This window comes from Oncorhynchus mykiss, chromosome 10 (genome assembly GCF_057628025.1).
Source record: "Oncorhynchus mykiss isolate SJ-2025 chromosome 10, ASM5762802v1, whole genome shotgun sequence".
Lineage (NCBI taxonomy): Eukaryota > Metazoa > Chordata > Actinopteri > Salmoniformes > Salmonidae > Oncorhynchus > Oncorhynchus mykiss.
In genome coordinates this window covers 65,249,035-65,265,856 of record NC_143031.1, presented here as the reverse complement: position 1 = coordinate 65,265,856, position 16,822 = coordinate 65,249,035, and the positions used below count along the sequence as shown (strand labels likewise).

The window sequence follows — 16,822 nt, the reverse complement described above, 5'->3', positions numbered from 1 at the left end:
AATGAACTACAAACAAACTAACTAGTACTATATTACACTTCACGACCCACTGGGCACAAACTGGTTAAATCAACGTTGTTTCAACGTCAATTGTCAACGTATTGTGAAGTGGAATCTATGTGGAAAATACTTTGCACTTGGAAAAAAGGTAGAATCTTTTCCTTTTTTTTTTACCTTTGAAACAACGTCACCTTAAAAGTAATATCCACTTTAAGAAAAGAAAAAAAACAATAGGCTAGAGAGCTGATCTATCTACAAGCCCTGCTTAGCTTTGATATTCGTCATTGACTATTACCAATGTGCTATCGCTAGAATGATTGTTGAGAAATGTCCACTTAATAGATTCACTGTTGCTATGGAAGTCATTCTAAAGGGTAGGTTTAACAGAGCAAATGAAATGGAACCATACTTCATCAATCATATCATCAATGATGCTATTTACTGTGGGCCTCTAATATAGCATTTGGAAAGTCATCAACGGCTATTGTTTCAATTCAGCCCAGTTTTAAACTAAAAATAGACAATACATATAGGCCTAGAGTTTTCCAGCTTCGGTTGGTTTGAAATGGAATCTATAAATTCATAATAAATGTTGGATTCATATCAACCAAAAATACAAGTTTAAGAATCAGATTAAATCAAACAATTTTAAAATGCATTATTTGATTTAGATCTATTTACAAAAGATATACATATGTTGGCAAATGTTTTATTAAAGAAATAAGGCATGAGAACCCGGGAATTATTGTGTGATAACTCCCTCCTAAGGGCTGCTTCCCCGGCCATTGGCTTCGTCTTGGGCATAAGAATAGCCCAATAGTCGGGAGTTATCACACGATAATCCCGGGGTTCTCATGCCTTATTGCTGAAACAACATCTAGGTTGCTAAGAGCGATATCCAAATAGTCAACACCAATTTCAAGTTAAGATAATTGTTTTATGAGATCGCCAGTGTCTCAAGTATGAAGGCAATTGCACCACTATAGTGCACCACTACAGGACAGTCAGCCTATAGTGGCCGCTAGATCTGCACTATCATCTAGGATTGATGTGCATTCCCAATAATACACTAGTTTCCCCGTGGACCAGCTTGTACATAAAACATCCTCTATTCAGGCTGCAAAGGCATCATTTTCCTCCTTAACTAGATTTAAATGTTCAACATTTTCCACCACTATTTTCCGACACCGTAGGATGTTGCACACACTTGGCTGAACGCGGTGGGCAACATCTTAAGTTATCAGACACTCCGGGTCATTTGGTTGTGCTATTAGATCAATCACAGTCATAACACATTAAGTTATTGTATAAATAAACAAAATATCTGACAATGTATTCCCATTTTAACTGTAGTGTGATTTTCAAAGGTTGAAAGTGCAGTGTTAACACAGGTGAAAACTCAACATAGAATTTGGTTTTACTTTTAGATGGTTGAAAGCATAGTGATAACATTGGGAATTCAACAAACTTTTAGCAGTCATTTTGAGTGGGTGAAAATAGGTTGGAATCTCATTGATCAACGTATCTACCAAATATTACCCAATTATCCATGTTGAAATGACGTGGTGTACCCAGTGGGTATACAGTATTTGTGGGCCATGTGCATTTTCTGCTGGTGTATCCTGAGGTAGCTCCTCTGAGAACCTTTCCCCACAGTGTGTACAGGTGAACGGCCTCTCTCAAGTGTGGACCTTCAGGTGCATCTTCAGATCGTGCTGGCGTGAGAACCTCTTCTCACACTGGGGACAGCTGTAGGGTTTCTCCCCTGTGTGGACTCTCTGGTGCCTCTTCAGGTTGGACGATTGGGAGAAACTTGCCCGGCACAGGTGGCAGCCGAATGGTTTCTCCCCTGTGTGCATCCTCTGGTGGATCTCCATCTGTTTGGGGAAACTGAAGGCTTTCCCACAGAATGAACATGGGAAGCGCTTCTCTCTGCCACCGGATCTACTGATAGCATCTCTACTACTGTCATTTGTCAATGGGCTTGTGTAGCCATTTAGTGTTGAGGCACTGACATTGTCTGAGGTCTGGTTTAACATTAGAGTGTGAGGAGGATGACGGCCAGGGAGTGTCTGTGTTGTCGCAGGGTCCATGTTCCAGTTGATAGATCCTATAGAAGGCAGGCTGAAGGCAGCACCTGTTAGGGGGTTAACCTGAGGCACCATCAGTCTCTCTGAATCACAACTATAGGAGCAGGACGGAGCATTGATAGCCGAGTCAGTGTCTGTTCTCATACGGACACCTCCCCGTCCCCGCAGACCAAATCTACACCTCGCCCTGGTCTCAGCCAGTCTGTTGTCATGGAGACTAAGTTCAGTTGTTGTTTTGTGTTCGACTGTTTGTTTCTGGTTAACAGTGTTGTTCCCCAGCCCATAGTTGAGGACGCTGTCCCATCCACTGACCTCCACTATGTCGCCTCTAGTCCTGGCCTGCTCAGTGATGTTGTCCCCTGGGCCCTTGGTTGCACCCGTCTGGGTCTGGGAATCCAAGATGGCCACCCAGTCTCCTCTGTTAGCCTCCAGCCAACCACCTGCAGAATGAGGTTAGAAAATATACTTTTTTTTGTCAAGTTTGTACATTATAATGTGTGGTTTTGTATGTAAACATAAGTTCTATTGATTTAAGAAAAAACTATCTAGGCAAATTTCTAATCCCATTGAAGATCTTTTACTGAATGTAGGCTATATGTATTTCTCCCTTACCTTGCTCCCCCATCTTTAGTCCACTCAGCAGGTCAATACTCTCTGGTCCATCTTCTACTGTTTCCTCTTTGACCAGCAGCAGATCAGGCTTCCCATCCTCCATGTCTACTGACTGTAAGAGATACAGAGTGAGAGGATGTTGGATCAAGAAATCTGATATGAGCACTCTGCTATGGAGCATCTTCTAATTGGGCAATAAGGGATTGCTGTGAATACTATGCAAACGTGTTACTTACTTGACATTCTTTAATGGCTTCATCATTTGAAGACATGGTCCCACACGTAAGACAAAAATGTATCGACCTGGGCCCGTATCCACAGAAGAGTCTGAGTAGGATTGCTGATCTAGGATATTTCCATATAGTCTTATTTGTTATGATCTAAAAAGGCCAAACTGATCCTAGATCAGCACTCCTACTCTGAGAGGCTTTGTGGATACGTCCCGACCTAATTCCATTCAGACAGTAGTTCACAGTGGGCTCACCTCAGTGAGATTGTGTGTGGTCCTGTGCTGCTCAGCTGGTTCTTCTGTGGGTTCAGCAGGTGGTGTAGTCGGATTGTCCTCCATTACCATGGTCCCCTCAGGGTTTGCCAGATCCTCCTCACACCCCTCCTCCTTCACCAGCAGCACCTCTGGACCCTCCTCCTCCTGGAAGAGACAGGTGATACAGATCACACAGACATACACTCCCTCAGGTACGTATACACAGATAACACACTTTAATGATGGATGGGCCATACTTGTGAACATTAGAAAGGGTTTAAATTCAAAACAGTTGCTCCGTCACAAAATGTGCATCAGACAATTAAAATCGTCAATTTACTTGCACGTGATAGACCGCTGCATTGTAGCTGGTCCCATCAGATAACCTGGTAGACGTTAGCCCTATGCTAACCTCACCAGATGACTGATTATTTCCTGGAACAAAATTCCACATCAGCCTATCAAAAGATCTTAGACTTTATTTCCACCAGCAAATGGTATTTCTTAAAATAGGTCAACCCTGGCCACCAGTGGGATATTTTAAACCTACATATTCAAGGCTGCCTTTTGTTCTGTTGGTCTGACAAAATGTTGTGTGCCAATATTGCATTGATGCATCCTTGACAAGGCTACTAGCTAATAGTATTAACGTTAGACAATGTTCAGCAATAAAGATGTAGGAGGATTATACAACATGTAAAGTTTCAATTCAAAGTCTTGTGGTCTTGTCAAATAGTTATAATGTACCCTTATTGACATCACCAATTGGTGGTGTGATCCACTAAGGCAGTAAGCTCAGAGACGGCAAGGTACGATGGCAGCGAGTTTGAATTCCCCTCGAGGCAAGGATTTCATTTTGAGGAAAAAGCGATCCACTGTGTGCCCTCGACTCAAATAACGCAATGTGTAAAAGTAGCTGATTATAAAAATGCATCTAAAACATTGTACATGGAAATGTAGCCTACAATTCTATGTAATATAGCCTATAGTAGCAACAGGCTTTATGTAGCAGTGCCAGTAAGCCTGTGTGTCGGTCAGCAAGAGGGACTCCAACAAGAAGCTACTCATAAAATGTTTTGCCTGCACTTCTCTTCTCACAATTAGTGTAGGCCTAAAATCTAGCTTCTTACTTTCAGTTGTCTCTATGACTATGGACACCCTGAAACCACTGAATGGTCTTGTGTTACCACCTTATTAATAGGCCTACGGCGTGCAGTAGGATGCGCTGATCAGTTGATTGACAGGTGTATTGTAGAACCGCGCCGGTCCAAGGCACAAGCGGCATACACCCCACGGCAAAATGTGTAGAATTGCAGGAACTTTAAAACTGAAATTCTCTCCCTGCCGCCAAAGACCACTAAAATGTTTTGCCGTGAGATGGTGGGCACCCCCAACCAAATCTCGCTTAGGGCCCCCAAAAGCTAGGACCGGCCCTGCTTTAGAAGACACACTATAAACTTTCCTCTCGTGTGGATACTCGCCAACGTGTGTTTGAGTCCGGACTCGTGATCACATTTTTTTAAAATGAACTAAATACTGTTACTGCAATACTGCCATCTGTTGGAGGATAATGAGAGTGCCTGACTTTAAAGTCACTCTTATGATTTATTATTATTATCTTATGTTTGTTCACCTCAACCTACGTCAACATTTAGAATTGGCTGATGCAGAACTTGTTCCAGGAAATAATGACTGTCATCTGGTGAGGTTGGCATAGGACTAACGTGCAGGCAGGTTATCTGATGGGACCAGTTACAATTTTGGGCTCCCGAGTGGAGCAGTGGTCTAAGGCACTGCATCTCAGTGCTAGAGGAGTCACTACAGACCCTGGTTCAATCCTGGGCTGTATCACAACCAGCCGTGATCGGGAGTACCATAGGGCGGCGCACAATTGGCCCAGTGTCGTCCTGGTTAGGGGAGGGTTTGGCCGGGGTAGGCCATTGTTGTAAAATAAGAATTTGTTCTTAACTGACTTGCCTAGTTAAATAACTGTTAAATAAATAACCCATACAAGTAAATCAATTATTTTAATTGGCTAATGCGCAGAAACAGAAAATGTTCGCAAGTATGGCCCCGGGGTGTTTACCCATCCCCACTATGTTTGAGTCCTATACTGTAGTTACAGAATGACTTCATCGTTAAACCCATCATGGTGAACATAAAAATGTTGTGGGTAAATATAAGTCAGCTATGATAAGTCAAGTAATCATCAAACCTGACTAAAGTATTTTGACGTGTACAGTAGGTGTTTGTTAGTATGTGTAGGTATATTTAGTACGTCTATAATGGTTATAAAGTGCTGTTGGGTATATGCAGAACAGGGTGAGATCAGATGTGATATATACTAAAGAGAGTCTCAATGAATGTCTTAGAATGAAAAGTCCCATTGTGTTTATTAAACATAAACAAGTGTTAAATACACCATGTGAAAACCACACATACACGTCTCTCTGCATACCTGGCAGACATCTCAGCTTGGATGTCTGCCCACCACCTCAAGCTCCACAAGCCGGAACAGCTCTTCCTTCCAGGGAAGCCCTGTTCCACTCCAAGGTTCATCCTCTACAACATCCGTAGAGTACGACCCTTCCTCACACAGGAAGTGGTGCCGGTCCTAATCCAGGCTCTTGTCATCTCCAGTCTAGACTACTGCAACTCTCTGTTGGCTGGGCTCCCTGCTTGTGCCATCAAACCCCTGCAACTTTTCCAGAATGCCACACCCCGCCTGGTGTTCAACCTTCTTAAATTCTCCCAGGTCACCCCACTCCTCAGCCCACTCCACTGGCTTTAAGTCAAAGTTCGCATCCACTACAAGACCATAACGGTTGCCTACAGAGCAGCAAGGGGAACTACCCCTCCCTACCTTCAGGCTATGCTCAAATCCTACAGCCAAATCCGAGCACTCCATTCTGCAACCTCTGTTCTCCTCGCCGTCCCACCCCTACGAGGGATCAGCTCCCGCTCAGTCGAGTCAAAACTCTTTCTGTCCTGGCACCCCAATGATGGAACCAGCTTGCCCCTGAAGCTAGGACAGCAGAGATCCTGACAAAAAAAATAAGGCTTCTTCCTACTAGCACTGATTTCATTTAGGGAAAATGTACTTGCTACGACTGTGTTGTGGTTGTTTAACCCAGCTTTCTTAAAATGAACGTATTAACTGTAATTCACTCTGGACAAGAGTGCCTGCTAAATTACTCAAATGTAAATATAAAATGTACTGTCTCAATCTGTATGAACATAGCCTACACCGCACAAACACAATATGAAACAGACTTTTTTAGGCATATATATATATATATATATATATATATATCTCACACCTCTGGATGCAGTGTTCTACCCAGGAATATTCCAACACTGAAAAATGTTAGTCTTACTATTCTAAATGCATCTGTGGATATTTTCTGCTGACAATGAAAATGTATCTGTCCTTAATTCAGGATTTGATCTAAACTTCAGAAGCTATAGAGTGGAATGGTTACTTTCCATGTTATAGAGTGGGATGGTTTTTCTGCTGGTGTATCCTGAGGTAGCTCCTCTCTGAGAACCTCTTCCCGCAGCGAGTACAGGCGAACAGCCTTTTTCCCGTGTGGACCATCAGATACACCTTTAGCTGGTTCTAGTGGGTGAACCTTTTCTGACACGGAGCTTTAGGGTTTTCCCGTGTGGACCCTCTGGTGCCTCTTCAGGCTGGACGAGTGGGAGAAGCGCATCTGACACTGGGTACAGCTGAAGGGTTTCTCTCCTGTGTGGACCCTCTGGTGCCTCTTCAAGTCACCAGCCTGGGTGAAGCGCATATGACACTGGGTACAGCTGAAAGGTTTCTCCCCTGTGTGGACCCTCTGGTGGATCTCCACCTTCTGGATGCAGCTGAAGCCTTTGTTACAGAACATGCAGAGGAACCGTTTCTCTTTAATATTACCTGATGTTGCGCCCCCTCCCTGAGTCTGGGCTCTAGCCCTGTCGTTTGAGTTCAAAACCTGATCGAAAAGGACACAGCCTTGTGAATTGGAAGGTCCCATCAACGTGGATAAAGGGGAGTGGGTCACGACATTTAAATTTGTTTCTAAGCTTTCCCTGTAGTCTAAGAAATCTCTGCCTTCTGAGTGTCCTTCTCCTAAGTGAGTCTCATCCACATTCCATGTGTGAGGAGTGTCACCCTCCACTTTCACAGTCACTTCATCAATGACTATAACCTCCCCTTTCTTATCTAGGCACCCTTCAGAGTACACACTACTACTGTAATGGTTCCAGTCCCCTCTGGACAGATCAGCCTGTGTCTCTAAACTCAAGGATCCAGGGTCCATTTCTGTAGCATAAGAACAAGACAGCTCACTGCAAGCCTCTAACACGTCACCTGAATCTCGATGGGAATAAACTTTTGAGCTCAGGTTACCGTAAAGTAAATACTCTGAGCCAGAAGCAGGAGGACAGCCCAGTCTCCTCAGCCCCTCTGGTTCTGACCTGTGGTCAGATCCTGTGTGTAAAAGCCTTTGTGTTACAGTTAAAGTCTCTGTGTCAGTCTCTGACTTGAGGACGGCGTTCGGCGTTCCACTGACCTCCGTGATGCTGCGTTGGCTCCTGGGCTGGGGTGCAGTGAGGTCCTCTGTGGCTACAGGGGATGCCACTCCAGCCGCTTCTCCAGACTGGATGTCTCTGCTGTGCTGTGGGTCCTCCTCTCCTTCAGACCTCTCCAGCTTGACACCAGGACCTGCAGCCTCTGCATCTGCAGACTGACACAAGAAGAGGAGGTTATTACCGGTAAATTAGTTTAATTGGATAACAATATCTCAGGGAAGTTTCACAAGCTCTGATATGTTAGATATATAAGGATGTACATGTAAGCAAATGAATAGCCGAGCGAGCCTTTCTGAAAGAAACAGGTCACATTTGATGTACTGTACATTTGATTTCTAATGTTACACTGTGACACAAACCTCTATCACGATAACATGCTGGGTTGAGGTTCCTCTCCCCTCATCAACAGTGATTGGTTGGTCATCTCTACCCATGTTGTGTCCCACTGGCTTCACAAAGCCCCTGTGACCTCGAGTGAGATGTCCTTCACCTGAGAGAGTGATTGGGGGAAATCGGTTGTTAAATGAGGTACTGACAATGGTCAATGCTATATTGTACACTATTGAAACTGTCTTGTTATAACTTTTTGATATACTATTTATTGTTCCATGCATCATATTATTTTAATTGAGTTTGACAACAGGACATTCATTAAATCAAGTATCTGGTAAGAATATGATATTTTGTCTTCGTGCAAGAAGCCTGGTTAAATAAATAAAAAAACATTTTCAAGATGGCTAAGTATTGGTAATCAGTGTAAGTATTGCATACTATCCAAACACTGACCAAGATCCAATACTGGGTCTCACATCTGAACATATGAGCAGAGAGGAACCGGGCGGCAGCCTCGGCCTTCTGCAAAATCAAAGTGTACCTCTTGCCATTCCTCTGTATCGGTCGAGGATCTTGACACTACTGGGACGACTGGCGAGGACGCGCTCTCGCGCTGTCTTCTCTGCGCGCTCCCGTGACACCTTCAGTTCATGTAGCTGTAGTTTCCTCCGCAATACCCTGTTTTCTTTCTGGCTTTGAGTTATTTCCAAACGAAACACTGCATAGTCGTCGTCTACGAGTTTACAGATCTCTGCCACGGCGGCATTCGCTAGCATCTCCATAATGGAGGCTATTTGAGTGTGAAAAACCATACAGTTAGCCATTGTTAGCTAACGTTAGTAGCTAGCTAGCTAGCTAGCTAGATAACATTAATCGTCCTGTCTACAACGCGAATTAAAGACTACATGGGGTTAAGTATGTGATGCTGTGCAATCAAATTATTCATATTGAATTCCAGGGTGTTAATAAACGTCTAAATAACAATAAAAACGCTACCGTAAGAAATTGTTCTTGGTCAACGTTAACTTCCGTTTACACTGACGAAAAGGGGGCTCTTCCTCTTCTTTGGTTTAATGGCTTCCGCAACAATTGTATGTGCATGTCGCCACCTACTGTATGGGTGGATAAGTCAAACGATCAAAAATAATATTCAACTGTTCAAAATCAACTTGCTTTTCTGTTCAAATCAAACATTAGAATCAGAAAAGATCCTCGAAGGTCGTGCCATCTTCCAACGACAGTATCCTTGCCGTGCTTCTGCTTTGAAATATTGATGCCCCTAATACTTATCAGCCAGAGACACAATAATTTATTGGACACTTGAACAGTACAATTAATAACTGTGGCAATAAGCGTTACAAAATCCACCTTCACAATGACTGTATCCAGATCTCTTGACTGATGAGGAACATTTACAACGTGCTGTTGTGCATCCACCACCATTTCTTCAGCGCTGTGGCCATGTACACCTTTGACTCTCTCCCCAGCTCCACAGGAGATCTGCTGGACAATCCTGATCCTTGACACATCAACCTGTTTCACCCTAACAGGGCACTCAGGGAAGTCGGGAATATGATGCCCACCACAGTTGCAACATTTTACATTCAGACTCAATAACATACACTTCCCGGTTTTACACAAGCGTTCTCATGGCATATCTTTTATTTATCCTAAGGGACTAAACTCCACGGTGAAGTTTGTTTCTGATGAACAGTGCTGTAAAGTACTTAAGTGAAAATACTTTAAAGTACTACTTAAGTGTTTTTTTGGGGGGGGTATCTGTACTTAACTATTTAGATTTGACAACTTTTACTTCATTACATTCCTAAAGAAAAGAATGTACTTTCTACTCCATTGATTTTCCGTGACAGTCGAAAGTACTCGTTACATTTTGAATGGCTAGCATGACAGGAAAATTGTCAAATTCATGCACTTACCAAGAAGAACATCCCCTATTGCCTCTGATCTGGACTCACAAAACACATACTTTGTTTGTAAATTAAGTCAGTGTTGGAGTGTGCCCCTGGTTATCCCCCCCCCAACAAAATGGTGCCATTACTTTTGATACTTAAATATATTTAAAACCAAATACTTTCTTTTACTCAAGTAGTATTTTACTGTGTGACTTTCACTTTTTGAGGAATTTTCTATCAAGGCATCTTTACTTTTACTGAAGTATGAGAATCGCATACTTTCTCCACCTCTGCTGATGAACTTCACCAACGCCTTCGAGCCGAGACCAGCACCGACTACATCGATTTGCCCAAGGTCAATACTTTCAATAAAATATTCAACGCCCACCTAAGTATGTTTGTCCTCTGTAGTTGCGTGACTTACTGTGATTTGGTGAAATCAATACTTTTTCAATAAATGTTAATCAAATACTGCTCATTGCTGTTGCTCTAATATGGCAACTAGTGGTTGAGTTCATTACAAAACTTCCTTCACCGTGGAGTGGTGTTTAGTCCGCTAATAAACTCAGTAAAAAAAGAAATGTCCTCTCACTGTCAACTGCGTTTATTTTCAGCAAACTTAACATGTGTAAATATTTGTATGAACATAACAAGATTCAACAACTGAGACAAACTGAACAAGTTCCACAGACATGTGACTAACAGAAATGGAATAATCTGTCCCTGAACAAAGGGGGTGGGGTCAAAATCCAATGTAAGTCAGTATCTGGTGTGGCAACCAGCTGCATGTTTTGGTCCGACTGAGCTAAGGAAAACCCAGTCCCTGCAATGACCAAAAAATAACCAAGTCAGTCAGCACAGAGTCAATTTTGTATTTAATTTCAACAAAATGGTCATACACTCGCACACGTGAAGATCAGTACTATTATTGTAAAAAACGATACGTGACAAGTAGAAACCATAGTGAGAAAAGTAAACAGTACCTTTTCTGTAAATCTGGAAACCTCGCTTTGATGAAATACATTTTAGAATGCTTTGGAAAAAGTTCAACATTACACAGCTTCACTTTCAAAACAGGACAAAATTGTTAGTCTTAATCAGTGAAACATTTTTACAGACACCATCACACATTATACTCATTCTTTCCTCAGTTCACCTCATCCAGTTCCCTACTACATCCAAAACCAACAGAATTAACTAAACAAACAAACTAACTAGTACTACATACATGTCACTGTACTCTATACATGGGCTATGTGCATTTGCTGCTGGTGTATCCTGAGATATCTCCTCTCTGAGAACCTCTTCCCGCAGTGCGTACAGGCGAATGGCCTCTCTCCCGTGTGGATCTTCAGGTGCACCTTCAAATGGTGCTGGTGGGAGAACCTCTTCTCACACTGGGGACAGCTGTAGGGTTTCTCCCCTGTGTGGACTCTCTGGTGCCTCTTCAGGCTGAATGATTGTGAAAAACTGGCCCGACAAAGGTGGCAGCCGAACGGTTTCTCCCCTGTGTGCATCCTCTGGTGGATCTCCACCTGTTTGCGGAAACTGAAGGCTTTCCCACAGAACGAACACGGGAAGCGCTTCTCTTTGCCACCAGATCTACTGATAGCATTGCTACTACTGTCATTTGTCAATGGGCTTGTGTACCCATTTAGTGTTGAGGCACTGGCATTGTCTGAGGTCTGGTTGAACAGGAGAGTGTGAGGAGAATGAAGGCCAGGGAGTGACTGTGTTGTTGCAGGGTCCATGTTCCAGTTGATAGATCCTATAGAAGGCAGGCTGAAGGCAGCACCTGTTAGGGGGTTAACCTGAGGCGTCATCAGTCTCTCTGAATCACAACTATAGGAGCAGGACGGAGCATCGCTAGCCGAGTCAGTGTCTGTTCCCATACGGACACCACCTCGTACCTGCAGACCAAATCTACGCCTCGCCCTAGTCTCAGCCATTCTGTTGTCATGGAGACTATGTTCAGTTGTTTTGTGTTCCACTGTCTGTTTCTGGTTGTGGTTAACAGTGTTGTTCCCCAGCCCAGAGTTGAGGATGCTGTCCCATCCACTGACCTCCACTATGCCACCTCTGGTCATGGCCTGCTCAGTGATATTGTTCCCTAGAGCCTTGGCTGCACCTGTCTGGGTCTGGGAATCCAAGACGGCCACCCAGTCTCCTCTGTTAGCCTCCTGCCAACCACCTGCAGGAAGAGGTTAGAAAATAGATTTTCCTGATTTTTTTGTTGTTGTCAAGTTCATACATTATAATGTGTGGTTTTGTATGTAAACATGCATTGTGTTTTCATTTTATGAAGGAAGGAAAAAAAATAGCCAGGCGCATCACTATTCCCATTGAAGATATATTACTGTATGTAGGCTATATGTATTACTATTCCCATTGAAGATCTATTACTGTATGTAGGTTATATGTATTTCTCCCTTACCTTGCTCCCCCATCTTTAGTCCACTCAGCAGATCAATGCTCTCTGGTCCGTCTTCTATTGCCTCCTCTTTGACTAGCAGTAGATCAGGCTTCCCATCCTCCATGTCTACTGGCTGTAAGAGATACAGAGTGAGAGGATGTTGGATCAAGAAATCTGATATGAGCACCCTGCTATGGAATATATTTTTGATTGGGTAATGAGGGATTGCTATGAGTACTATGCAAAGTTGATTTGATTACTTGATGTGCTGAGAATAGAGACAGTTTACCCCTACTCAAGGGTAAAAATAAAAGCTATGCAAGACGCGTCTTTAGTCATAAGAGTCCCACCTTGTCAACAAATATATTTAAGAGACCTCATGTGCTGTCCTAACCAGTTCAGAGTTACCAGCTGGGGTGTCTTGATAATAGAAAAACGAAGCGAGTCAGTGGTTCCTGTGCCACATGCAATTGCTTTCGAGTTGGTAGAAGAATGTGTTGATATTGCTATATCATCTGAACCTAGAGACTATAGTATATTTCTGATTGTTTTCCACATACCTATCAGGAACGGGCCGGAGTGGTGTCACACTGTTTCCTCATCCCTAGCAAACAGCCGATTCAACTAATTGCATTCTAAACTGAAGATCATGATTAGTTGATTATTGGAGTCAGGTGTGTTAGCTGAGGCAAAAGTATGACACCAATCAGGCCCGAGGACTGGAGATGCACATCCCTGCCTTATATGAACTTGTGAACTTATATGAACTTTCCCTTTGTGTGATTATTCTGATGAAGGTCATTGAATGCCGAAACCTTAATCTTCTAACTTTGCTTAAATAAAACAATTGAATGTTTAAAATGGTGAGCGAGTATTGCCCCTTTTCCGTTTCAATATATAATCAATCCATAAATAATCTCGACCTACATGGAACACTTTAAAAGGTTTCACGAGGCCTATTTCACATAAAATTCCCAAATACTTAGCCACTAGGCTAATGAATAACAGGGTTGGGGGTCAATTCAATTTCAGTCAATTCAGAAAGTAAACCAAATTCCAAATCCACATTTTTCTCATTGAAAAGCAGTGAAGAGAATTGGAATTTGAGTGTACTTCCTGAATTGACCCCAACCCTGATACACATTTTTCATTTGATTATTTAATTACCTACTGTACATATTATTTTAAGTAATTCCTAAAATAAGTTAAAAAAGCCTAAATTGGGCGTGCCTATACATTTGGCAATTGAAGGCATTTAGAGCTTATGTTAACTTGAATTGTGTTCAACGAAAATTATAAACCTTTCAAACATTGTATGCAACATTATCAGCGGCAGGTGACTTGATGCATAGGCTACTGTGCCATAGCGATTTAGAGTTGTTAAACGGGAGTGACGAGTGTGTTGATATAACGGTAATATTGTAGAAATTCCACTTTCAACAACCATCAAAATTTGTAAAAAAAATAATAAGTTAGGCTATGCATGCAAACATATTGGGCCTAAGTATTGTTGTCCATTAGTTTACTCCAATTAGGGGAGGGGGGTTGTGGTCAAATAAAAAGCACTTTAAAAAAATATATATATACGGGGTATGACGCAGACACTTACGTTGATAGAACCCACAATCTGCAATATTAAAGCTGGTCTACGGTACCATTTATGTTTACTCAGTCTGTCCAATAGAGATTACGCAAAGGAAAGATAGTGATGACGCTCATTGAAAACGTTGCAAATTATGTGGAATAACCAATCGCGATGAGGTATCGCCAGCTTTGAACTCTATAGAGCTCACCAGTTTGTAATCCTAAAAAACAGAAATTAGTTACCTTTGGTTCGTTTAGCAATTGTTATGGGTGAAATTAATGGGGAAAGATTGGGTTTTATGATTAACCTCAGATGTTATTTTTGGCGTTTTATCACCCCCTAGAGAAGGGATGGGCAACCGCCGACCAACCCCGCTTTAATATGCCCGCAAAAAATATTTGAAAAAATGTAGGGACTCAGTCTGGGTCTTAAAATACTGTTGAGAGTTATTCTAATTAATAAAATATAAAATTCCATCAATTTAAACTAGAGATATCAGTGTCTCAATCCACTGCATGCGCTTGTCGCAGGACTGGTTTTAAGGTAATATACAGTGCCTTGCGAAAGTATTCGGCCCCCTTGAACTTTGCGACCTTTTGCCACATTTCAGGCTTCAAACATAAAGATATAAAACTGTATTTTTTTTGTGAAGAATCAACAACAAGTGGGAAACAATCATGAAGTGGAACGACATTTATTGGATATTTCAAACTTTTTTAACAAATCAAAAACTGAAAAATTGGGCGTGCAAAATTATTCAGCCCCTTTACTTTCAGTGCAGCAAACTCTCTCCAGAAGTTCAGTGAGGATCTCTGAATGATCCAATGTTGACCTAAATGACTAATGATGATAAATACAATCCACCTGTGTGTAATCAAGTCTCCGTATAAATGCACCTGCACTGTGATGGTCTCAGAGGTCCGTTAAAAGCGCAGAGAGCATCATGAAGAACAAGGAACACACCGGGCAGGTCAGAGATACTGTTGTGAAGAAGTTTAAAGCCGGATTTGGATACAAAAAGATTTCCCAAGCTTTAAACATCCCAAGGAGCACTGTGCAAGCGATAATATTGAAATGGAAGGAGTATCAGACCACTGCAAATCTACCAAGACCTGGCCGTCCCTCTAAACTTTCAGCTCATACAAGGAGAAGACTGATCAGAGATGCAGCCAAGAGGCCCATGATCACTCTGGATGAACTGCAGAGATCTACAGCTGAGGTGGGAGACTCTGTCCATAGGACAACAATCAGTCATATATTGCACAAATCTGACCTTTATGGAAGAGTGGCAAGAAGAAAGCCATTTCTTAAAGTTATCCATAAAAAGTGTCATTTAAAGTTTGCCACAAGCCACCTGGGAGACACACCAAACATGTGGAAGAAGGTGCTCTGGTCAGATGAAACCAAAATTGAATTTTTTGGCAACAATGCAAAACGTTATGTTTGGCGTAAAAGCAACACAGCTCATCACCCTGAACACATCATCCCCACTGTCAAACATGGTGGTGGCAGCATCATGGTTTGGGCCTGCTTTTCTTCAGCAGGGACAGGGAAGATGGTTAAAATTGATGGGAAGATGGCTGGAGCCAAATACAGGACCATTCTGGAAGAAAACCTGATGGAGTCTGCAAAAGACCTGAGACTGGGACGGAGATTTGTCTTCCAACAAGACAATGATCCAAAACATAAAGCAAAATATACAATGGAATGGTTCAAAAATAAACATATCCAGGTGTTAGAATGGCCAAGTCAAAGTCCAGACCTGAATCCAATCGAGAATCTGTGGAAAGAACTGAAAACTGCTGTTCACAAATGCTCTCCATCCAACCTCACTGAGCTCGTGCTGTTTTTCAAGGAGGAATGGGAAAAAATGTCAGTCTCTCGATGTGCAAAACTGATAGAGACATACCCCAAGCGACTTACAGCTGTAATCGCAGCAAAAGGTGGCGCTACAAAGTATTAACTTAAGGGGGCTGAATAATTTTGCACGCCCAATTTTTCAGTTTATGATTTGTTAAAAAAGTTTGAAATTTCCAATAAATGTCGTTCCACTTCATGATTGTGTCCCACTTGTTGTTGATTCTTCACAAAAAAAATACAGTTTTATATCTTTATGTTTGAAGCCTGAAATGTGGCAAAAGGTCGCAAAGTTCAAGGGGGCCGAATACTTTCGCAAGGCACTGTATATATAAATGAATGGAAGTATGGAGGTAGTGTTGTGCCAACAAAAATATGGGGTTAAATATGTGTCATATATATATATATACATACATACACACACACACACACACACACTTACATGCATACATTACGACCAATTTTCTACGTTGAGAAGCTTAGTGGAATACGGCCCAACCTAATACCATTCAGACAGTAGTTTACAGTGGGCTCACCTCAGTGAGACTGTATGTGGTCCTGTGCTCTTCAGCTGGTTCCTCTGTGGGTTCTGGACGAGTTTTTGTCTGGTTGTCCTCCATGACCATGGTCGCCTCAGGGTTCGCCAGACCCTCCTCACACCCCTCCTCCTTCACCAGCAGCACCTCCAGACCCTCCTCCTCCTGGAAGAGACAAGTGATACAGATTACACAGACACACACTCCCTCAGGTATGTACACACAGATAATAAACACACATTCAACATGGAGTGTTTACCCATCCCCACTAAGTTTGAGTCCTATACTGTAGTTACAGAATGACTTCATTGTTGATAAACCCATCATGGTGAACATAAATATGATGTTGGTAAATACAAGTCAGCTATGATAAGTCAAGTCATTAAGATAAACCTGACTAAACTATTTTGACGTGTACATT

At 42.3% G+C, this 16,822-nt stretch overlaps 1 protein-coding gene across 1 annotated transcript in view; it reads right to left on the bottom strand.

The window, feature by feature from the left end:
• Positions 1-417: 417 nt before the first annotated feature.
• LOC110533184 (uncharacterized) overlaps positions 418-16,822 on the bottom strand; it is a 32,178-nt gene continuing 15,773 nt past the window's right edge. Inside the window, exons 4-12 of the mRNA XM_090188553.1 lie at positions 16,402-16,566; positions 12,445-12,556; positions 11,258-12,201; positions 8,639-8,921; positions 8,124-8,254; positions 7,746-7,919; positions 3,187-3,351; positions 2,703-2,814; positions 418-2,530 (exon numbers count right to left, since the gene is read on the bottom strand). Coding sequence (XP_090044679.1) covers positions 1,680-2,530; positions 2,703-2,814; positions 3,187-3,351; positions 7,746-7,919; positions 8,124-8,254; positions 8,639-8,921; positions 11,258-12,201; positions 12,445-12,556; positions 16,402-16,566 — 2,937 coding nt within the window. The 3' untranslated portion in view covers positions 418-1,679. The remainder of the gene's footprint in view (positions 2,531-2,702; positions 2,815-3,186; positions 3,352-7,745; positions 7,920-8,123; positions 8,255-8,638; positions 8,922-11,257; positions 12,202-12,444; positions 12,557-16,401; positions 16,567-16,822) is intronic.